The following is a 23,324-nucleotide window of genomic DNA, read 5'->3' as shown; positions in this document are numbered from 1 at the left end:
ATTAGTTATGCACACCAGCCTACAGAGGTAGGGGAAGGGCGAAGTCGTGGGCTGAGTGCCCAAGTATGTGTGTGTGTGTGTGTGTGTGTGTGTGTGTGTGTGTGTGTGTACACGTGTGTGTATGTGTCTGTTTGCCTCTGTAACATGCCTGCACTAGGGCATATAATGTATTAAAAATTCCTGAGAAATAACTCAGTAGAATTCATGTTACATGGATAATGTGGGTTTATTTTGATCAGAGGGAAGATTCTGGTTTGAATGTGAACAATTACTCTCTTACTTTCCCTAAGGGACTAGAAGGAGGCGGGAGGTAATCATTTTAAGACGCAGAGAAAGTAAATATTTTTAAAGCTTTATCAACCAGGTGTCTTCTAAATTAGTTTAAGGATATCGTGTGGCTTTCATGATAGGCCCAGCTGTGCACTTGGGACAAACGACATAAATGACATCCACAAACTAGACTGCACAACATCTCTTAGTGACAGCCCGTGACACAGTCTGTCCATGAATGGCCCCCTTTTTTCTGTCTTCGTGTAATGCAGGGTTGCTCAGTCTTGGCACTATTGACATTTTCGGCAGATTGTTGTCACAGGACCTGCCCTGTGCATTGCAGGATATTTAGCAGCGTCTCTGGCCTCTGCTCACTAGATGCCAGAATCATCAGTGCCTCCAGTTATGACAGCCAAAAACATCTCCAGACATCAGTAGGTTTCCCATCAAGGGCAAAATCGTCCCCAGTAAGAACCACGGCTCTGCTGAGATGTAAGGGGTCAGTTAACCCACAGGTCCCAAGATGCATGCCCGGATCCCCTGACTGAATCTTCTACTCAAATTCTAGTATCCCCACCAATGGTTTTCACTAGTTTTTCAGTGCTGGTGTCATTCCTACCCAGAGTGCTCCTCTCTCAGATGGGTCCTTAAAGAGGGCTTTAGCGATGTTATGCTCTGGGAATAAGATCATTTCTTATCAATGAGGGAAAATGCCTGGGGACTTCACCCTAATGAATACACATAAAGATAGATTGTTCTGTTATTTTTTAGCAGGCAAACCATGTCAGCACTGACTTTAACTGACCCCATAGGGACTAATCTAACGTGTGATTCTTCCTCTTTTTCAGTTTATCTTTGATAGCTGGCCGGTGTCCCTTTGGTGTTTCCTGTTGCCATCTGAGATCACTGTAGGCGTTAATGGCTCTTAAAATGCATTTGCAAAAAAATAAAATAAAATAAAACACAATGAATCTTCACCTTTTTCTATAAACATTAAAGCTATCAAACTCTACCTAAAATATAACTACTTAAAATACTGCTCACATAGTGTTTAACATTTAAACATTTGTAAGTAGTGTTAACGAAGTCTCTCTCTTTCTGGCAAGATTTGATCACAGATAACTTCTGGGAATCTGATTGTTACTTAGGAGTAACCAACCCCTCGTGAACTTCTGTATATAGGGACCTTTGTGGGGAGCCTTGGATTGGTAGGATCTGGTTGAGGTCAGACTGAGTGTTATGGCACTACAGTATCGAAGTCTAGAAATGAGTTGCTAATCTGCTTTGAGAATGTACTGTATGCTAGACCCTGGGTTGTGGGCTTTACCCAGAATAAGTTGCACAACAGCCTTCCCAAATAGACCATTATCATCTTAATCTTATGAGGTTGGAAGGCTTAGACTGGTTCTGTGCCCTGCCCAAGGTCACCCAGCCCATAGGTGACAGAAGAAGGATTCCAAAGGAGGTGGCCCTGCCCCAGTGTGCATGCACAGACTTAGTCTTTCCACTTCCTTCCTTCCTTCTCTTGTAAGGTAGGAATAGCATCTGATGGTTCAGAAGGGTCTCCATGAAAGGTGTAAGACCTGGGGACAGACAAAGATGGCTAGTTGAGGAAAAGTTAGTATTGGCGTCTTTATCTGTTTTCCAAGGGTTTTAGTTTTCCAACTTTATATGATCCATCAATACTGTGAATCAGACTGTAGCCCCTGATTCTTCTCTGTGCACCTGAGCTATCTCCCTGATGCTGGCTCATTATCAGCAAACATCTCTTTCTTAGTGTTCCCTTCTCTTGGAGATTAAGCTAGGATTTAAATGCCCCCTTGGTCATGTCTGCTATGTGACTAATGCGAAAGTAAGCTTCTAAAAGAGGGGCTTATGCTGTCCCAATGGCTGCCTCATTTGGGGCCACCTGCGAGAGAGAGGCGTTGCCAGGCAGATAATATTCTCCATTCTTGATTCTTCCACCTCATCGTCCCCGTTTGTACAACTCACTCAGTGTTGACAATAAGAGGAACACACAGCTCAAAGCCAAGCCTCTTGGTCATCTGTGCCAGCTGGTCTTGCCCTCAAAAGTGTTCTCCTTTTTCTGGATTCATTGGGTTGTCTCGACACTCTGCTCCAGGGGTCGAGATTTGAAGAACCTTACGTTTGAGGAAACCAACACCATGATCTTAATTCCCATTGGGTATTTAACTCGGTCTTAAACTCAAGAAATGGTCATCTTATAGAGGAAAGTGTCTGGGAAATTTTTACGGACATTCATTATCTGCTAGTACTCGCCCACCATTAACACACAGTCACTTCCCAGAACCTTGGGGGTTTTATTAAGACATTTAATATCTTTGCATGTTGGGGCCACCAAAAGTCTAGTGATGCTTTAGATCTACCACATGGGAACCTGTCTCTAAAACTTCCAGGTACTTTTGAGTTAACGAATTTAATGCAAGAATTTTATTAGGACTCGCATTTTTTATCGGTCTCAAAAAACCAACGTAACAGGTGAATGATTTCCCATGTTCACCCTTCATCACCAGTTTTCACAGGCGAGTTTGGTTGGGCTGGAAGGCGCTGATTTAATACAATAATAATCCTTTGCCCTTTTATGGAGTTCTTTACTCTTTTGGGGGGGGGATTACATATATCAATGTAACCCCCCCCCTTTTTTTCTGCATTTAGCCTCATGCTGCTTCTGTGAGTCAAGCAAGTAGTAACCCATTTGGTGCTGCTTCCGACAAATTAGGTTCCTAAAAATTGAGAGACGCTCTGGTTGAGCTGAGTCTGCCCATCGCAGAGCTGGGTATGTGATCAGGATGTTTACACCAGGGCGGCACTGAAGGCAGTTTCCAGGTGACTGCATGTCAGTAGTCATTGATAAACTTCTCATTGCTTTAGGAAAGGGAAATTGTTTACAGTACATCCTCACTGGGAGGTGTGCGACTGTTGCGAACACTCACCCCAAAGAGGCAGCTCCCTTGGGGGTGACTACCTGACAGGCATAGGATGGTCACACTGCTGAGCAGGTTCTGATAGCTCTGTGTAAGGCAGGGCTGCCCGAATTAAATCTAGCCTAGGAAATGTGCATTCCTGTTAGAGGAAACACACTTGGTCTCTGGAGGAAAATGCTTTGCTTTTTATTTTCTGCAGAGAGCTGCATTGGTGCATTGTAGCATTTTCGACTTAAAGGTTTTGCGCTCTGACTTGGAGGTTTGCTGCTCAGTCTTAGTCTCTTGTTAGCATAGAGCTGTGGTTCTCACCCTGTGGGTGGTGGGTTCCCAGGGGCCTGAGGTGCTATTTTCAAGGATCAGAGGATTGCTTTTTGTGATGCAAACATCGCTGGTAGACAGAGTAAACAGTATGTCTCCTTCATGTATATGCTAAGCTTTTTCAAATGTATGCAGAGGAACCATCATCAAGAATTCCATCAGTGGGTAGGAAATGTCCTACGGTGTGGGTATTGAGGGATTTCTTTTTAATGTTCAAAAGGAATTCTTATACTCAAAAAAGTTGAGTACAAAGGGGCAGAGCGACATTGGCTTTTCAAATCAGTGCCGTTTCCATGTCATTCTGGGTTCGTTTTTTTTCCATGGAATTAACATTTTTGTCCTGGCCATAATCACTGTTTCAAAGAGGTTGTCGTCTCATTTAAGGTAACCCCAGGAGTCAGTGGGATACTTTAGAGCCTGCTTGAATGTTTTCCCTTATGCCTATTTTTTTTTTACCGTGAGAAAATATATATAACATAAAATTTACCATTTTAACCATTTACAAAGGTACCGTTCAGTGGCATTGATTACAGTCATATCCTTGTGCAAAACTCACCACCCTCTGTCTCTAGAACTTTTTCATCCTCCCAGACTGAAACACTGTACTCATTAAATGCCAGCTCCTCATTCTCCCCTCTCCCAGCCCCCTGGCAATCTCTATCCTACTTTCTGTCTTTGCCAATTTGACTACTCTGGATCCCTCATACAAGTGGAGTCATACAGCATCTTTTGTGACTGCTTTATTTCATTAGCATAGTGTTTTAAGGATTCATGCATGTTGTAGCATGTGTCAAAATTTCCTTAAAAAAATTTTTTTTTTAATGTTTATTTGTTTTTGAGAGAGAGAGAGAGAGAGAGAGAGAGAAGAGACAGAGCAGGACAGGGGAGGGGCAGAGAGAGGGAGACGCAGAACTCGAAGCAGGCTCCAGGCTCCACACTGTCAGCACAAAGCCTGATGCAGGGCTCGAACTCATGAACTGTGAGATCACGGCCTGAGCCAAAGTCGGACTCTCAACCGACTAAACCACCCAGACACTCCAGAATCTCTTTCCTTTTTAAGGCTGAATGATAGTCCACTGGGTGTATGTGTACTACATTTTGTTTACCTATTCATCTGTTAGTGAACACTTGGGTTGCTTCGCCTTTTAGCTATCGTGAACACCGCCGCTGTGAGTGCAGGTATCCGAATATCTGTTTGACTCCCTGTTTTCATTTCCTTTGAGTACGCATCTAGAAGTGGAATTGCTGGGTCATATGGTAATTCTACGTTTCATAGTTTGAGGACCTGCCAGACTGTTTTCCACAATGCTGCACAATTTTACATTCCCACCAGCAATGCACATGGGTTCCAATTTTCTCTACGTCCTCGCCAGCACTTAGTTTCTGTTTTCTTTTTTTTTTTTTCTTCAATTTTCATAGGCCACGGAGATAGCATTGGGTAAATTGCTAGCTCACTGCTCTCACATCCTGGCTGCCTCAACAGCTGCCGTTTGCACACAGGAGGCAAAATGGAGAGGCTGTGCCTCGTGTTCCTCTTGCGCTTGTCCCCCTGCCCTCCACACTCACCTCCATCTGTGTCCCTGTGCTTGTCCCCATCCTGCTTCCTTAGCTCCGGCCCCACAGCAGAGCTGCCTGGAGGGAAGGTGGCTCCATGCCAGGCCAACTGGGGCTTCTGCAGGCTGGTGACGTCCGGTTTCCACCTGGCCTTGCTGCTGCTCTGACAGCTTTGTGTATTTTGCTCTCCAGCTCCCCATCTTGGCTGCTCCTGCATACCCCTCCCCATATCACTTTTTTTTAAAGTTTATTTGTTTAGAGAGAGACAGAGACCACGTGAGCAGGGGAGGGGAAGCGAGAGAGAGAGAGAGAGAGAGAGAGAGAGAAAGAGAGAGAGAGAAATAGGGAAAGAGAGAGAATCTCAAGTAGGTTCCACGCTGTCTGCACAGAGCCCGATGCAGGGCTCAAACTCATGAACCGTGCGATCATGACCCGAGCCCAAACCAAGAGTCAGTTGCTTAACCGACTGAGCCACCCAGGTGCCCCTCCCCAGATCACTTTAATAAGCAACTATCAAATAATGGCTTCTGTGTTCTCAACACTGTGGGGTTGAGAACTGTGGCAATAAACAGGAGCTACTCCTTCCCCAGGAAGAAACAGACCTGTACAAAGACCGATGTCATTATGAGTCCGGGGCTAAGGTAGGCTGCCTCGGAAGCTGCACTGCCTCAGTGTATGAGGCCTGATCCACCACTTACCAGCCATGGGACCTTGAGCTTTTTCCTTGAAAAAATTATTTATTTGCTTTTATTTTTTGACTTCAAAATTTTAAAATTAAGCTCTTATTTTAATTCCAGGGTCATTATCATACAGTGTAATGTTAGTTTCAGGTGTACAACATAGTAATTCATCACTTCCATACATCACCCAGGGCTCATTGCAAGTGCCCTCCTTAATCCCCATCACCTATCTCACCCATCCCCCACCCGCCTCCCCTCTGGTGACCATTAGTTTGTTCCCTATAGTTGAGTCTGATTCTTGGTTTGTCTCTATTTTTTTTTCCTTTGCTCATTTGTTTTGTTTCTTAAATTCCACCTATGAATGAAGTCACATGGCATTTGCCTTTCTCCGACTGAATCATTTCACTTAGCCTAATACCCATGTTGTTACAAATGGCAAGATTTCATTCTTTTTTCCTGCTCGAATAGTATTCCATTGCATAAATATTTATCAATGGACACTTGGGCTGCTTCCATAATTTGGCTATTGTAAATAATTCTGCAATAAACCATAGGTGTGAACATATCTCTTGATTTAGTGATTTTGTATTTTTTGTGGAAATGCCCAGTAGTGTGATTACTTGATCATAGGGTAGTTCTATTTTTAAGTGTTGAGGAACCTCCCTACTATTTTCCACCGTAGCTGCACCAGTTTGCATCCCCACCAACAGTGCAAGAGGGTTCCCATTTCTCCACACCCTCACCAACACTTGTTGTTTCTTGTGTTTTTGACTTAAGCCATTCTGACAGATGTGAGGTGATATCTTACTGTAGTTTCAATTTGCATTTCCCTGACGGTAAGTGATCATGAGAATCTTTTCATGTGTCTGTTGGCCATATGGATGTCTTCTCTGGAGAAATGGCTCTTAATGTGTTCTGCCTATTTTTATACTGGATTATTTGTTTTTTGGGGTGTTGAGTTGTACAAGTTCTTTATTTTGGACACAAACCCTTTATCAGACATGTCATTTGCAAATATCTTCTCCCCTTCAGTAGGTTGCCTTTTAGCTTTGTTGATGGTTTCCTTCACTGTGCAGAAGCTTTTTATTTTGATGGAGTCCCAATAGTTTAATTTTGCTTTTGTTTCCCTTGCCTCAGGAGACATATCTAGAAAAATGTTGCTATGGCTGGTGTCAGAGAAATGACTGCCTGTGCTGTCTTCTAGGACTTTTGTGGTTTCAAGTCTCACATTTAGGTCTTTAGTCCATTTTGAATTTACTTTTGTGTGTGGTGTAAGAAAATGGTCCAGTTTTATTCTTTTGTGTGCTGCTGCCCAGTTTTCCCAGCGCCATTTATTGAAGAGACTTTTGCCGTTGGATATTCTTGCCTCCTTTGCTGAAGATTAATTGACCATCTACCTATGGGTTTATTTCTGTGGTTTTTTTTTTTTATTCTCTTCTGTTGACCTATGTCTATTTTATGCCCATTTTCTTTATTTGAAAAATAGTAGCTATCTCTTTTGACACTTAGTTGATGCATGAGAACCTGCCTGATACATAATCAGCACTCAGTAAATGCTGTTACAATAAGCACACCATTAGCTACGGGAGCCCAGAGGAGGGACTTGTGGATCCTAGATTGTATATGTGACATGGCACACATCTTCAGTGGTGCACCTGTCTTATGTTGCATAATGATGGGTTGTTCTTTTTAAGTAAAGCCTAAGGGCCTTGAATATAGAGCTTCTGTGCCTTTCTTTTCCTGTACCCCTGCCACACCTGCTCCGTGCTAAGCACTTTGGAGGTGTAAATACTGCAAATACTTGTTGATTGTGAACTGATCGGAGCTGAGGGAGAAATGAACACAATTCCTTTCCACACACCCAAAGGGTGCAGGAGAACACACTCCCCGGCAAACCTGAATGAGGAAGAGACACTTGCTGATGCTGCCGTTGGTCCCACCCCTCTTGGGAGTGGGGTGTGGGGGTGCGTGGGCTGGAGAAGTGTAGGGAGCAGCAGTAACAGGGAACCGGATGGGCAGGACGGCTTGGGTCTCAGACAAAGCTCGTCGTCAACCATTGTCCTACAAGGAAAAGCTGCCGTGGCCATGACTCAGAGAGGGAAGAATATGGAAGTTCTGAGTGTGCCCCTGCCGTTCTGTCTGAGAGAGGGGGGAGGTTGTGCTCTGTCTACATCCTTGGCTGCACTTAACGGGCTGCAACTGTTTACGCAGATGTGTCCATGATGTGCCATCGCAGACACAGATTCTAGTAAAAGGAAAGTCAAAGAATGGAAAAGATTTTAGCCGCATGCCGATTGCCTCTCAGCATGTGTGTGCTCTCACTTGATCGTGAACACCAGGACCAGTTCCTGTTCCCCTGAAGCACCAGAATGTGCCTACGCTTTCTTCCCGCATGATACCTGCCCCCCAAATATCAAAAGGAACCCTCGAAAGATGGGCTTTGCCGTGCTCACATCCTGTCTCCTCATGTTCAGATCCTACGTGTTTGTCGCGGTGGCTTCATGTAGAGAGAGCAATGTCCCCTCTGTCGGTTGTTTCCGTTCCTTGGCAGAAGTGAATTTGACCGTAAGCATCAACAGTCTTTGTATGTGAGCCTGGGGAACGTTTGCAAGGGCTCATTATTGTTATTAATGATTAATGATGAAATTAATGTTAAATTATTATTATTAATATCTGGCCGTCTACCTATCCCCCACCCCCTCTTCCTGCTGAGGAAGCACAAACACATGTGTTGGGCACCTTGTATCAGTCAATGCACGGGACTTTCCCTTCTAATTTAATGTGGTTTTACAGTTCAGTTTAGACGATTAGCAACAGGGATATATAGCATGCAGCTAAAAAAAGGAATTTATATATGATTTTAAGGATAGAGGACAGAGAGCTGCTGTGTGATTTTTTTAAAAAAAATGAATTTCACCGAGCACTGTAACGGGATTGTCACCAAGGCTAACAAGAAAGCAAATATCCACATTTAAAATAAAATGCAGGCATATAAATGCCATATGGTGCTCTTGCAATGTTATTACCCCTTTCTTTGGCTTGCATCATTTTTCTGACGTCGCTGTTTGCTTCTTGCCTCTGCTGCTTTTTAAAAAAAAGTTTCACTTGCCCTTAGCCCTTTGGTTCTGTATTTCTATGAGGTATATTTCTCTTCTCCCTTTCTTTGGAGGCTTGTCAGCCTTTTCTCCAGGGAAGAGGAGGAAAGAGGACCTGTCCAGATGGCCCTATAAACATGTGACACCTGCTTCTGGGAGCTTCTCTAGCGGGAGTTTGAGGGTTGAGGAGATTGCCCCCTGCCTGAAAAATGGGCGCATCGCTTCCCATCTCTTTTCTCCTTTTTAAAGATGATCACATGCCTTCGGTTTTAATAATATCTCTAGAAACGTCTTGAATCCAAATTCTCTCATGATTAGGGAAACAACAACACAGATGAACTCACTAACCATACCTTGTGAAAAATTCATATCAAAATTTAAAAAAAATTGTTGTTTTTTTTTTTTTTTTTTTTTACAATTAACATTCTTTCTTGGAGTGGGATCCTTGATGGTTGTGTTTGGGGGACGTATCTCTGCATGCACAGGGGAAATTCATAGGGGCTGTGTCTACACTGAATGTGCCATGGTCTCCTGTTCAGATTTTTGCATGGGATATTTATGGTGCTTTGGACAGGGCCTGTCGTCCCCCAGCTCTGAGGGGAAATGTCAGGTCTTCAGGGAGGTTTTCCTGACTCCAAAAGGAGGTCAGCACCCCCTACTCCCATAACACCTTGCACACCCCCAGGATGGCATTCATCTGTCTGAACTGGAGTTACGTGCTTCATGGCTGACGTCCCCATCAGCCTGAGAGCTCTGTGAGGCCCAGTCTCTAGCCCAGGGCTGGAACCCGGAACCCGGAGAGCACTGAATCCATGCCTGATGAATGAATAAATGAATGAATGAGCATTAGCCTGCATTTTGATATGGAAAATGACCTTGAAACCAAAAATAGTGTTGTATACTAATAAATGGCAATGGAGGAAAAAGAAACCCACCCTGGTCTTCACCTTTGAAGTGCAAATATTTTTGTTAAAAGGGGGTCCAGGATCCTCTGTCCTCTGATCATGCTTATTGCACACTGCACGCGGTATTTATGTGCTAGGGGCTTTTGTTTCATTAGGCAATACCTGTAAGCATAATTCTCCAGACTTTGCAAGGCAGCCTTGAATACAATATACAGTTTATTTATATCCAGTCGTTCTCAACCCTGTAATACCCAACACCATCTTTTGGAGCAAATATTCATTAGTGCCCACTTACCACATTGAAATAAATCTCCTAGATTGTGCAACTCATCTACACATATAATTTGGAAAATTTCAGTAGTATTTTCTAGCTACAGTATAAAGGAGAGATAAAAGGTAGATCATTTACAATAGAATAATATGCTTCAGTAATAGGCATTTGGGCATGAAACCCTAGGAGACCCACCGAAGCAGCGAGACCCTCGCGTCTGTGTATGGAACGCGGTAGTTCCAAACGTGGGTCAGTTCAGGTATGTCCCGCCAGTGACTAAGATGCTACAAGGGATGTCCCCCCAGTGATGTGCTTTTCAAAAATGGAGAACAGTCCTTGGCAGTGTTCCAACTAGTCAAGATTCAACCTTCTTGCAATTTACATTGATTGGAGTCACATTCTTGTAAAGTTCAGCCTATATTGAAACTATGCAAAAACGTGTGTGTGTGTGTGTGTGTGTGTGTGTGTGTGTGTGTGTGTCTACACGTAAAAGGGAGTTGAGTTCTCAGCTCAGGTAATTATAAACATGAATTTTTCTCCATGGGATAGTCAAAACTCACAGTAAGTTTGGGATTCTTGTCTGGTTGGTGACACTAACTCTTGTACATTCTTGCCCCCTCCTGCTGCATGCCCGGAGTGCCCCTGTGATTGTGACAACCACAAACACCCTCCCAAATTTACCAGTCACCTCTTAGGGGGTTACAGTCTGAATGGGGTTGTTAAAAAAAAACACACCAAACTTCCAGGGAGCCCCCGTGTAGCTTCGGGAACACACACATATGATTTCTATTCTTGTGTGAAAGGCTATGTTCAAAAGCCAAGACTCTGTCTTTCATGCAGTTCCTGTGCTATTAATATTCAATTCCATTCCACAAACCTGTCCTGTGTGCCTGCGTATATGGCCATCGCCTGTGCCCCTCTGTAGTGGATACTCTTACTAGTGTTCTACGTTACAAAATCCTGACAGTTTATCTGTTCCTGGATGAACAGTTTTCTTTTATGTCCTTTGTAGGTTGGTTTATCTTAAATGATTACTCCCCTGTTTTCCCTAGGTGCTAAAAAAGAGGGAGCAAGTGTAGAGAAACACATCGCGCATTTGATACAAAATGGGGGAGACACACATGTGGGTAGACAGCAATGCAGGATGAGTGGGTCCATCGACAGGGGAAAATGCAAAGAACAGAGACAGCCAGAGGGAGGAGAGGTAACTCTAGCCAGAGGGCAGAGGGCTTCCTGCAGGAGGCAATGGTGGATTTGTGTTTCAAGAAGCATCAGGAGTTTGACAAGTATAAAAAGGGGAAGAGGAAGAATATCCCAGCAGACAGAACAGCCTTTAAAAAGCACAGACGCAAAGAGGCACATGGGTGGCTCAGTCAGTTGAGCGTCTGACTTGGGCTCAGGTCATGATCTCATGCTTCATGAGTTCGAGCCCCACATTGGGCTCACTGCTGTCAGCACGGAGCCCGCTCCGAATCCTCTGTCCCCGCCCCCATCTCTCTCTGCCCCTCCCCTGCTCACGCTCTCTCTCAAAAATAAATAAAACATTAAAAGAGGGCACAGAAGCATGAAGCGGGATTCTGTCTCTTTAGAGGGTAAGCTGCAAAAATGACTGGAATTACAGGCAAGGCGGAGAGGGACAGCAGATGCTTGCCAACAGTGGGGCTCCCGGCACTTCTGCTCAGGGAGGGGGGGTGACACATTCTGTGGGAAGAGGAGGTGGCAGGGCAGCAGGCAGGATGCAACTACCACCTTGGAGCAAGGCCACGTCCTCACGGCTGCCACCGCCACCGTAGGCACGTGACCCTGGGATTCCGAAGGCTCAGACAAGGCCCATCTCTGTTCTTTACTGTGGGGAGTATGGACTCCACCTTCTCTCTTCCAGTTTTCCCTCCGGGGCACGGCCATCATGTCTCTCCCAAAAGCAAGAAAGACCAACTGCATCCTTACAGATATTTGTGCTGTTTCTCAAGGGAGCCATGCAGCATTCAGGAGCAGTTCCACGTTGCCTCTCTCCCTTTTCTCCTCCTTACCCCTCTCTCTCCCAGTCCCCCGCCCCCTCCTTTTCCTTCATTACAAAGCTGACAAAGAGAACTTGGCCATCGTAGAGACTTCGGAAAACAGTACAAAAAAGAAAGTAAAATCTTGCGAAAGCCCCTCGTCCAAGGAGATCTGTCGTCAACACGTTGAAAATTGTGCTTCTGAATCGTCTCTCTTTGCATCTTTTGCCCAAATGCCGGCCACTCCACTGGCATGTCGATCCCCTTCCCAAGGTCCTCTGCCCTCTGATGCTTGCAGGGGCTGTCACTCATGTGTCCCCGTGTCTGTCCTAGCTGCAGCCTGTGTCTTCCCCAGAGACCCGTCTCTGGGTCTCCATGCTCTGCTCTAACACTGCTCTTGGCATTGCTGCTGGTCCCCTCCTGCAGGGCTGGCCTGTGGGAGGAGTCAGATACTGCCCTCTCTCTAACCGTCCTGGGAATGGTTGCAGCCCTTCCCACTGCACAGCTGAAACCCGCTGTAATTTCTAACGAGACTTTTCTGTAGATATAGGAACATCGGAAACATTGTCATGCCATGTCAGGTTGTAGTTCAGGCTGATCTTGGACTTCAGAGGTGTATGCCTGTCCCGGGGACCACATGGGGCCGTGTCCCTGACCTGCCTGCAAGTGGCTAAAGCCAGCTTACTCTGACCTCCTGGAGAGGCGGTTGCAGGCAGGCAGCTTAGCTGACTCAGGAGAAACCAACTTTGGATAATTTAAGGAGGAAAGAAAACAAAAAATGAAAGGATATCTGATAGCTACCGAATCCCTGGGATGGACAGAGACCCAGACTTGGGAGGTACCCAGCCAAGAGCAGTCACCCAAATCACGCCACGGAAGCGGTTCCGGAAGAAGCCACTGTCATTTCTGGCTGGCATAGGTAGCATCTTGCCGTGCTGACCCCATTGATTCTGGGCCGTAGGTGCTGCTGCTAGAACCACCCCATGACTGCCCTGAAAATGGGATAGAATATCATCACTGTGGCCACCGGCCCCAGGATGGCACCCACATGGTCCCTGCTTCTTTGTAGAACTGACAGTGTGTCCACTGCTCCCTGCCACCTCCCTGCCCCCATGGAAGCTTCCATCTAGTGCTGTCTGGCTCCACCTTGACTGGGGGCAAAGTTGTCTCTCCATGCCTCTGCCCTGTGTAGTGTCCATGTCCCTCAATCTCTGTTCAGGAGACGTCGGGGGAGCCAAGAGTCTTGCGCGGCAGGCTGGGCACAGGTGCTGAGGTAGTTGCGTCCACACTAGAGGAGGGCTCTGCATCTAACCCCTTCCTCTCTGCCGCTGGTCCCTCAGACTGTAGGTTCTGCTAACCCCGCTTAGGAGACCCTGGGAAGATGTAGTCCCTTCCTACCCGTCTTCCCTTTCCAGGCCGAGTGGCCATTCTGCCTTCTCTCTGTCTTTGACTCTAGCCCGATCTTATCTATTCTGTGGGAGAGAAAAAAAGTGATTTGGAGGCGCCTGGGTTAAGCGTCTGACTCTTAATTTCAGCTCAGGTCGTGATCTCACAGCTTGTGAGTTCGAGCCCCACATTGGGCTCTGCACCGACTGTGTGGAGCCTGCTTGGGATTCTCTCTCTCTCCCCCGCCCTTCTTTCTGCCCCTATCCTACTTGCTCTCTCTCTCAAAATAAATAAACTTAAAATTTTTTTAAAAAAATAAAAAAAAGTGGTTCTGCAGGCATGCCTCTGGGAATCCTTGCTCCTCACTTAGGAATAGCCTTTGGGATACCAGAGAGCGGAAAACACACAGAAAACCATAGAAAAGATACTCCAAGGCCAAGTCTGTCACATCTGTCTCACTAGTGTCTGGTTCAGAGCCTGGCTTTTGTCTCCGTGGTCGGGGGAGCCTGGGCTACATGCTTGTGTCTTTGCAGGGGGGAGGCTGGGAGAGCGAGTACTTGGCATTCTATAGCTTCTGTCCTGGGAGGAGCATCGTTCTGTTTTGCTCATCAGTGAATTGAGCTCAGTAGGTGCACGATAAATATTTATTGAATGAAAGGGGAGAAAGTATTGAATTCAACTTCATTCACAGCTTGGAAAATATTCTGCAAAAGAAAATTTGTTCAATCTGGATGTTTCTATCAAGTTGTCTCAATGCAGGGTTTCCCCGTTTAGGATTTATTTCTTTAAAAAAATTTTTTTTAATGTTTATTTAGTTTTGAGAGAGAGTGATAAAGAGAGCGCAAGCAGGGGACGGGCAGAGAGAGAGAGAGAGAGAGAGAGAAAGAAAGAGAGAGAGAGAGAGACATGGAACCTGAAGCAGGCTCCAGGCTCTGAGCTGTCAGCACAGAGCCTGATGCAGGGCTTGAACTCACAAACCATGAGATCAGGACCTGAGCCGAAGTCAGACACTTAACCGACTGAGCCACCTAGGTGCCCCAGGATTTTTTTCTTTTTCCTTCCTTCCTTCCTTCCTTCCTTCCTTCCTTCCTTCCTTCTTTTCTTTCTTTTCTTTTCTTTTCTTTTCTTTTCTTTTCTTTTCTTTTCTTTTCTTTCTTTCTTTCTTTCTTTCTTTCTTTCTTTCTTTCTTTCTTTCTTTCAAGCCATGTTTCATTCTTTCTTAAGCTCCTCTGTTTCCAGTCTAACTAGAAAGTGCATGCATATTTCTTTCTGTCTTCTTTCCATTTTCTTTCTATCTCCCAACAATTCTCTGCAAACCTGTCTGGGCAGGCTTCTTGTACCTCCAGGAAAATTCTAGGCCCTCAAACCATTGTTTCATTTCTGCTTTCTATACTCCAAATCTTTTCCTCAAACGTGCTCCTCCTTTTCATAGACTTAATTATTGTTTTCTTGCTTCTCATTGCCTTTTTCTCTTCTAGTTCCCACATCTTTGCCCCATATAATTTCTTAAGGCCTATTTCATTATTCTCTATAGTTTTATGAGAGTGAGCATCCCTGTGTGCTTTCATTAAAAAGTCTTTCTCTAGAAAGAAGGAAAGAAAGGGTGTAACTCTTGGGGAGGGGATTGCTTACCACATCCCCAATAACACCCAGGGATCTTCACGGGTGTTGACTCAACAACACCCACGTGCATTTTAAAGGTATTGACCTAACTCTGGCTGATCTTGGGGCTTTCTTCAGGTCTTCTAGTGGGTGAGATAAATATTAAGCCACAGAAAAATGCATGCTTCTTTGCCACTTACCTTGATTCCTGGGCATGTAGACAGGCACTCTGGGCAGCCCACCAGAGGCTCACAAGTGTCTGCCCTCTGGGTTATTCATACCTGCAAATGGAGGGAGGGGGGCATGTGAAGGCTTTCTTCTCTCCCTCACTTCCTGAGTACACTTGGATGCTGGTTCCAGGCAACAGTGACCTGGCTCTGAGATGGCCAGGAAGGATGAGGAAGAGTCAAGGGCTCCTTGATAATCCACTGTGACCCTTTTACTTTACTCAATGTGTTATGTGGCTGCATTGTGACCATTGTTCCCCAGCTCTATCCCCTGGCCTGTCTCATCCCTGTGCGGGGTCCCTCTTCCTCCAGAAAGCTCCTCTGGGGCCTGGCTTTGCTTAATGACTTCCCCAGTTCCTCATCTCCTTCTAGGACAGGCCCCTCAGTAGGAGGTCCATTGTAATCGTGCTCCTCCTTGGTGGGGGCCATAGTCTAAACAAGGGAACTCACCTTCCATTGAGGAGAAATTGCCCCAGTGGACACAGTCTGACCTCTTTCTCCCCTTCATTGTGTAATAATTATTGAGCTATCACTAACATAAAAAACCATGGTACCAGAAGGACTGCAGGGAGGAGAGTTGAGATGATGGGGGTCCTTGAAGGAGCCAAATAAATAGTGTCCTCTCCTTCCCACCCAAGGTATGAACTGATTGAGAAGTAAGACAAAGGAGATGATGCACTAAAGCACAGTATTACTATATTTTCTCAACACTGGAGAATATGGCTTGTATCTGTAGAAAAATGGGGTTCTTAATAACAGTGCCAGAATTAGGAGATCACAAGGCCACTTTTTGAGGGCAGTTTGTTCCCAAAAGGAAAGGAGAGGAAGAGACAGAGTGCTCAATTCCTGGGTCAGAGTAAGGCTGGAGACAGGCCATGTGTATCGTAGCAGGGGGAGCCCCCTGCTCGAGAAAGAAGCATTGGGGTGGGATCTTGTTGCCCTGGCTGTTGTGGACTGCTTGACCTTGAACGCTTGTTAGCCAGGGGAGGAGAAGAGTGAGGCGGCTTCAGGTGTCTGTAGCACTGTTACTGCAGTATTATTATCGTATGCTCATACATATAACGGTGGGAGGGCATTTTGGGGTGGAGGCTGTGTTGTTCACTGTGCTGCTGAAGTCTGGGTAAAGTAACTTTAGACTTTGGATCGGTGAGCAGCTAGGCGGGCATTGATCAAGGTTGCCAGGGGTTATTCTGTAGAGGTGGCTTGTCAGGAGGGGGGTCCGTCCTCCTCTGCTTTCCATGGGCTTGCTTTCCAAACCTCAGCTGAAGAGCAGAACCATTCTTCAGCCAAGGTTACATGTGGGAGCTTCCTACATCGGTGTGATTGCCTGTGTGCTGTTCCAATCCTGAGGGTACGGTTTCTGAATTCTTAACTAACAGAGATCCAAGGGTTATCCATCACCGTTGGCACGCTTTTGTATTCCACATTACCAGAGCTACAAGAATATTTCTATCTTCTCTCCTACATGGTATTTTTAATCAGTGGGATGTCATTAGGTACTATACTTTGCCTTCAACACCTGCACCAGGGCAGGACACCATGGACAGCGCCACAAAGACTGCTCTCAGCCAAAGACTTGGTGGTTCCCACCCCGCCTTGTGCACTAGACTTTGTGTGCATGAGGAAGGAACTTTTCTCTTTTCAGACTGCTGTGTCCCTTGCAGCCAGAACAGCCTGTGGCATATGAAAGGTCCTTAAAAATTATGTGCTGAATGAATTAACTGGCTGTATTCTGAGTGCAAGCTCTTGTGTTCCAGTTGAGTATTATCTCCAAATGTTAAACACCACTGAATTGTAGAGCAGAGGACTTTAAAAGATTTTAATTAAAGTGTTCCTGGAGTAGAACAGCTGAGAATGTTTATTATTTGTGGATTTTAATTTTTCTACATGCCAGGTGCACCTATATTGGCATTTCAGTGATAAAAACAATTTAATTATATATACCAAAAGCTTTTTAAAAAACTGCATGGTGATACCAGGAAAGCACTGAACTTGCCAATAATCTATTAGATGCTGCAGTGTGGCTCAGAGTCAGGTGCTAGATGAAACTTGTGTGTGTGAATTCAGCTATTGAGCTGAATGTAAACAAAATACATTTGTGTATTCAGCCTTTGAGTAGGACATTCTCCATAGGCTCCATGAGGATTTTGCTACATGATTCTCACTAACGTGTGTTTATAGTATCTCTGCCATGGAGATTATAGGCAAATGCTGTTTACAAGCTCTCCTCAAAGTTTATAGAAGTGCTGATACTACATGGTTATTCATTATAATGTTGAAACTATTTGTTAGAACTTTGTGGAAAAAGAAATCTTTGTGGAAAAACATAATAATATCAGAAAATAAAGTCAGTTCTTTTGAAAGGCAGTTCCTATTATCTTTCCATTTTGAGAAATTACTCTCAGTTGAATTGTATTACCATGGTGATGTGTTTGCATTTCAACAAAACCAAACCAGACTGTAAAGTAGAGCTCTGCATGTCTAGCTCCTGTCCTATGACTTTTATTGCAGTATCCTTATTATTAAATAAAATCTCCTACGTTCCGGCTAAAAATCACAACAAAGAAGCAATTTCCTCGGCCAGACACAACAATCTGGATTGCTGATCTCAGAATTCGAAGAAATCACATAAAAGTGAAAAGGAGAACAGGCATTAGAGAGGTAAAAGTCAAATAAAGGACTCACCCACAAATGAATAGAAATATACTTGTTCTCTAAAATAAGACTGCAGAAGTAAGCCAACACAGGAAGGGCGTTTTGCTTAATGAGAGTTGGACGTGTGGCTTAGTCCCCTGAGGTCTGAAACAAGTAAATCCTTTCAGGATTGTCAGCACATACCTCCCTGTCTCAAAGGAGAGCTCTTAGAGCTGGCTCTCCTGCTCTCTGTTTGTGAAGTTTGTTTTACTCTTTGGAATAATTGCACACATAATTCTGACAACTAAATGCAAAGTCTACAGGAGGTAGGTTTTGAGTTCTTCGAAAATTCCTGCAGTTCGTGCCAATGGGAGGCAGGAAATTGTTTCGCATAATGCTATTTGCATAAGAAGGAAAGAACACATCATTTATTCTAATCAACAAAGTGTGAAAACAAGATCTGGACAGATGTGCACAACCGTCCTATCACTCCTGCCCAAATATTGTATCAGTCCATCTTGTCCCAGATCACAATTTTGTTCGCCCAAGAACACATTAGCTCAGTCAGATCTGGGTTCTCACAAAGCTTTTTGCTAGCTGCTGGGCTTACTGGTAAATAAGCAGTGTGGTTTTGCTTAGCAACCCCTCCGTGGAAACACAGCACGCTTTGTAAGCGGTGGGGAGGTGGGGAGGCGGCTGGCTCGGGAAGCAAGGTATGTGCCTCTCAGGGTCTCTGCAGCTGGTCTCTGACATCGCAAACATTATCTTCAATCCTTAGTCTCGCAAGGCTGATGAAGAACTAGGGGGAAATTAATTGGAAGGCAAATAAAAAGTGTTCAAGATTGTGAGCTGAGACTGTCTGAGAACTCAACCCAGAGTCAACACAGAAGAACCAAGAGAGAATGAGGACCTTTTTTCTCATTAAAAATGAGGTGATTATAGGAGATAACGTATCCAGGAAGCCCACAATGACTTCCTGAAGCTAAACAAAGATTATCTTAAGCCAGACATGAGGGAACATTCCTCAGTAGCTAAGGGCAGCATTAAATCTGGGACTGTCCACATCTAAGAAAAGATTTGAACTTGTACATCCAAGATAATCATTAACAGTCACTGAGCACTTAGCAGGCAGTGTGATCAGCTTTTGCACACTCATTTAATTTTCCAAACAATCCTGTGAGGTGGGTTCTTTTACGTCCATTTTATAAAGGAAGAAACTGATGTGTAGAAAGATTGACAAACTTGCTTGAGGTCACCCAGGTATATAGCAGTGGGGATGGGAGGTGTGCCAGGCAGTCTGCTCTTAGACCCCGAGTTCCTAACCACCATTTTACAAGTGGTAGGGTGCAGTTACAGGCCTAATGGGGATTCAAAGTCCAAAGATCACTGGATGAGGTGTAACGTAGTTTGTGGTTCCATCTTGAAAGCTGTGAAGCGTACAATTAAGGCAACTGTTTTGTTTCATTTTAATATCTGGAGGGCAGCAAAAGCATGGATATCCAGAATAACATATATTGCTAAAACCTTACGTCCATACCTTGTCCTCTTTTAAAAAAGGTTTTTTAATGTTTTTACTTTTGAGAGAGACAGAGACAGAATGCGAGTGGGTTAGGGGCAGAGAGAGAGGGAGACACAGAATGTGAAGCAGGCTCCAGGCTCTGAGCTGTCAGCACAGAGCCTGATGTGGGGCTCGAACTCCCCAACTGTGAGATCATGACCTGAGCCAAAGTTGGGACGCTTAACCGACTGAGCCACCCAGTCGCCTCCACACCTCTTCCTAAAGTGAAGTATGGGTAGACAGCTTTTCATACACACGCATGTGAGACACTTGACTTCTTATGTCCCTAAAATACCCCAATGATTGACTTCTCCACGCATTCACTGAGCATCACTGTAGAATGTCTGGAAGCAGCAGCCCAGGAGCACACGTGCTGGCTTGGGCAGTGAGCAGTGGTGAAATGTTTACCTTGCTGATAAACTCTCCAACAGATAATACATTTAAGACACCACTATTTAGCCTTTGTTACATACCTCCCTCTCTGCCACCAAACGAATCCTGTCCTGTGCCATCGTCCCTTCTGCCCACCTCTGAGAGCCGGGGAATGTCCCCCAGCTTTCACATACTTGCAGTCCTCCTTTGCCAACCTCAGCCTCATGTGGGTCGCAGTTGTGTCCCCACCCTAATTTATGACCTCACAAGTGTCTCACAAACATTTAGTTCACTTTACTTTTATTATGTGTTTGTGGAGGACAATTTATGGTGTGTGTGTGGCGGCGGGGGGAATGGTGTGTCCATTGCCAGCAATTAGATGAATTTAATGATTGATGGCAAAATCTCCTTTCGGGCTTTGGATTTTTATATATATCTATAAACAAAACTAGGCCAGTGATACATAAGTTCCTGGATTCTCAGAGGGACTCAACTGCCGTCACCCAGTCCTGCTATCATATCCAGTCTGGAAATTTATGAAATGGGGAAGACATTCCCGTGGTTCTCAAGTGATTTATCTGGTCACAATACTTCCGTGCAAAAATACTTGGAATTTTCATTTGCAGTTTCAACAATATCAGTAAATTATCACTTTTTTTTTCTAGATGGCTTTTCTGAGGAGATGAGGAGGGGACCATGTAAACATGCATGGATCAAATAATTTTTCCCTGTTCCCACTTTATACACTGAGTGCCCTCTTGGGAGTTAGAGCACATGACTACTTTTCATAAGGAAGGATTGTATTTCTTTGGGTCTTCTTGTGTGTTTTTAGGGAATATACTGATCCCAGAACGGGGGTGGAAATCGTGCTGACTTAGATTTGTGCCAAAATATGTTCTCCACTGTAACTGCTCTTACTGACTGCCCTGTGTCCTCCGTTTTGCCGCGTTGAGCATACCTGGGACTGGGACCCCAGTCAGGTGGGGCTGAATGTTTCTGAGACGTGATTAGAGCGGACAGCAGCCTTTCCTCCTTTCAGCTTCCTCATCCCTGAAAATTTCCAGTGAACAAGCAACACCATCATTTCTCCCTCAGTTGGGGAGGAGGGGATGGAAGGAGGGGAAACCTAGTCATCTTCTTGACTGGCATTTCCATGGTTGGCCCAAGTGGCTCATCTTAGAAGACACAATTGACTCTCTCTGTCCTGGGAAGATGTCACAGAGGTGTCACTGCTTATTACTGAAGGTTAGGAATTCCCGGACAGATCGCATAGTGACACTTTTTTATTCTCAGTCTTCCTTTCTAGAAGGGAAGCAGGATGGCCTGTTCTTTATGGGGGTTAGTCTGGTTGATTTTGTTATGAGGGGGTAGGTTGGAGGGGCGGGGCGGGGGGGACTCTGGCAACTTTGTTTGAGCTGGGAAATTGTTGAGTAACTTGAAGTCTGGTTCCATCAGTAGGCACTGGACTGGGAGTTAATCACATCAGAAGTCTAATCTCGGCTTTGCCTCTAATTAGCAAAATCATTTTATGCTGGTCCCTCAACCCCTCCTGGCTTCTGGTTTTGCATCTGTAAAATGAGGTGTATGAATGCAAAGGTCTCTCTGGGCTCTGAGGTTCTCTGCCTTCTAATTCACCAGAAGGCAATGAATAGGAAACAGAACACATGGTAAGGATTTCCTAGATCCAGTGCCCTACATGTGGTGTATTTTTGCAGAACATCAATCTAGGTGGTGTAGAAAGGCCCATTCATTCTGGTATTATATGGTTTTGGTTGGGTTATAGTGCTAGGGCCCCCTGATGACAATTGACATGCCAGTCCTGGGAGCTTTGAGAAGACCTTAAAGATTATTTAGTCCAGAGGCAATGCCAGTGTTGTCTTGAGTGCATTCAAGGGGAATACCAATGATGCTTCCAGTCTACCTCTGGACTCCGTTGGCACTGTTTCTTTGAGTGATGTCAGTCTAATACCCAATCTAAATGCTCTCACCTCCTGCTGGCTCCTTGAGAAGCTGATCTGAAATGAAGCTCCTGTCATTTTCGACAGTGACCGCATCATTCTGACTTAGACTTTTGTCCGTCTTTGGTGGATAATACAGCCTAAACACGCCGTAGCGCTAGCTCAAACACATGTGTTTTGAAAGAAAAGTATGTTATAAACGTACCACTTCAGCAGGGAAGGAGGGTGAAGAAGCTGGAGTCTGTGTCAAATGAGTATGGGCGTGGCTGTGTTTTCCTTGTCCTCTGAACACTTTAGTCTGTCTCAGGCCAGCTGTTTTTGTTTTTGTTTTTGTTTCTTCCCCCCAACACGTTCCCTTTGATACAAGGGAAACTAGGTGCCAAGTCCATCACTGCCACTGTGGAAAGAGCTCCAAACCTGTGCCCTCCTAAAGGAGGGTCGATAATATGTGAGAAATGGCAGCAACCCCTTCTGGGGAATAATTATATTTGCACCAGTGAGGAAGTTAGAATCAGCATTTGGAACCACTTGAAGGACATTCAAGGCATGACCTAAGCAGGGTTTCTTGACCCACGGTCCATGGTTTCTTGACCCGGGGTCCATGAACAGCCTTCCTGGGTCCAAGAGACACCTATAGAGCATCTGAAAACTTCTGTCGGTGCGTTTTTCTAGGAGAGGGTCCACAGCCTTCCTTCCTCCGGTTCTCCCAAAGTTGCCCATGACTGAAGAGGGGTGAAAAGCCACTGACATAATACATTTTTTTCTGTGCCTCTCTGTCCTCTGAATCCAGGGTGATAAAGCTGACCTATCTTTCTGCTTTGCTGTTCCCAGAAAAAGCAAGTGAGCCAGACCAAGATCCGGGTCATCTCAACCATCCTGTTCATCTTGGCCGGCTGTATTGTGTTTGTGACGATCCCTGCTGTCATTTTCAAATATATCGAGGGGTGGACAGCCTTGGAGTCCATTTACTTTGTGGTGGTCACTCTCACCACTGTAGGCTTTGGTGATTTTGTGGCAGGTAAGCTCCCTGGGCATCCCAGTCACCAGGGCCCCCAGCGGGGAGAATATTCTGTTGACAGTGCTTTTTACAACCACCAGGGGGCGCCTGGGTGGCTCAGTTGGTCAAGTGTCTGACTTCCGGCTCAGGTCTCCGGCTCACAGTTGGGGAGTTTGAGCCCCGTGCCTGGCTCTGTGCTGACAGTGCAGAGCCTGGTGCCCGCTTCGAGATCTGTGTCTGCCTCTCTCTCTGACCCTCCCCCGCCCCCCCCCCCACTCAAAAACAAATAAACACTAAAAAAAATTTTTTAACCACCAGAAAAAACGTTATGGGAGAAGCAAATGGAAACATCTCAATGTCACTGCTGCTGTGCATGGACTCATTTCAAGCCCGTGGTCCCATGTAATATAAAATAAGCCGCAGATTCTGCTGTGAAAAAAAAGCCGGCCCCTTCCTCCCCAGGATGTTCATTGCCCTTATCATCATATGAATTATGCATGAGTGAAATGAATTTCTCATTGAATGTTAGACTTATGATTTGCATTAAAGCTCCTT

General features: G+C 45.1%; 1 protein-coding gene and 1 long non-coding RNA gene across 6 annotated transcripts in view; one reads left to right on the top strand and one right to left on the bottom strand.

Annotated features, from left to right (window-relative positions):
- The window catches only part of KCNK10 (potassium two pore domain channel subfamily K member 10), a 133,368-nt gene that overhangs the window by 96,637 nt on the left and 13,407 nt on the right, over positions 1-23,324 (top strand). For all 3 annotated transcript variants that reach the window (XM_058739938.1, XM_058739936.1, XM_058739937.1), the window contains exon 5: positions 22,604-22,790. In XM_058739938.1, coding sequence (XP_058595921.1) covers positions 22,604-22,790 — 187 coding nt within the window. The remainder of the gene's footprint in view (positions 1-22,603; positions 22,791-23,324) is intronic.
- On the bottom strand, positions 341-22,610 carry LOC131517607 (uncharacterized). 3 transcript variants are annotated; one of them, XR_009264699.1, is made up of 4 exons: positions 19,916-22,610; positions 15,224-15,304; positions 8,221-8,361; positions 341-1,853 (listed from the first exon to the last, which is right to left on the bottom strand). It is a non-coding gene; the product is annotated as an uncharacterized LOC131517607 (long non-coding RNA). The 3 variants fall into 3 exon arrangements; XR_009264698.1 differs by lacking the exon at positions 341-1,853 and adding an exon at positions 4,387-8,012; XR_009264697.1 differs by lacking the exon at positions 341-1,853 and having other exon boundaries at positions 4,387-8,361.

Source organism: Neofelis nebulosa, chromosome 7, assembly GCF_028018385.1.
Source record: "Neofelis nebulosa isolate mNeoNeb1 chromosome 7, mNeoNeb1.pri, whole genome shotgun sequence".
NCBI lineage: Eukaryota > Metazoa > Chordata > Mammalia > Carnivora > Felidae > Neofelis > Neofelis nebulosa.
Note: the sequence above shows the minus strand (reverse complement) of the source record. Positions and strands in the feature narration are given on the sequence as shown.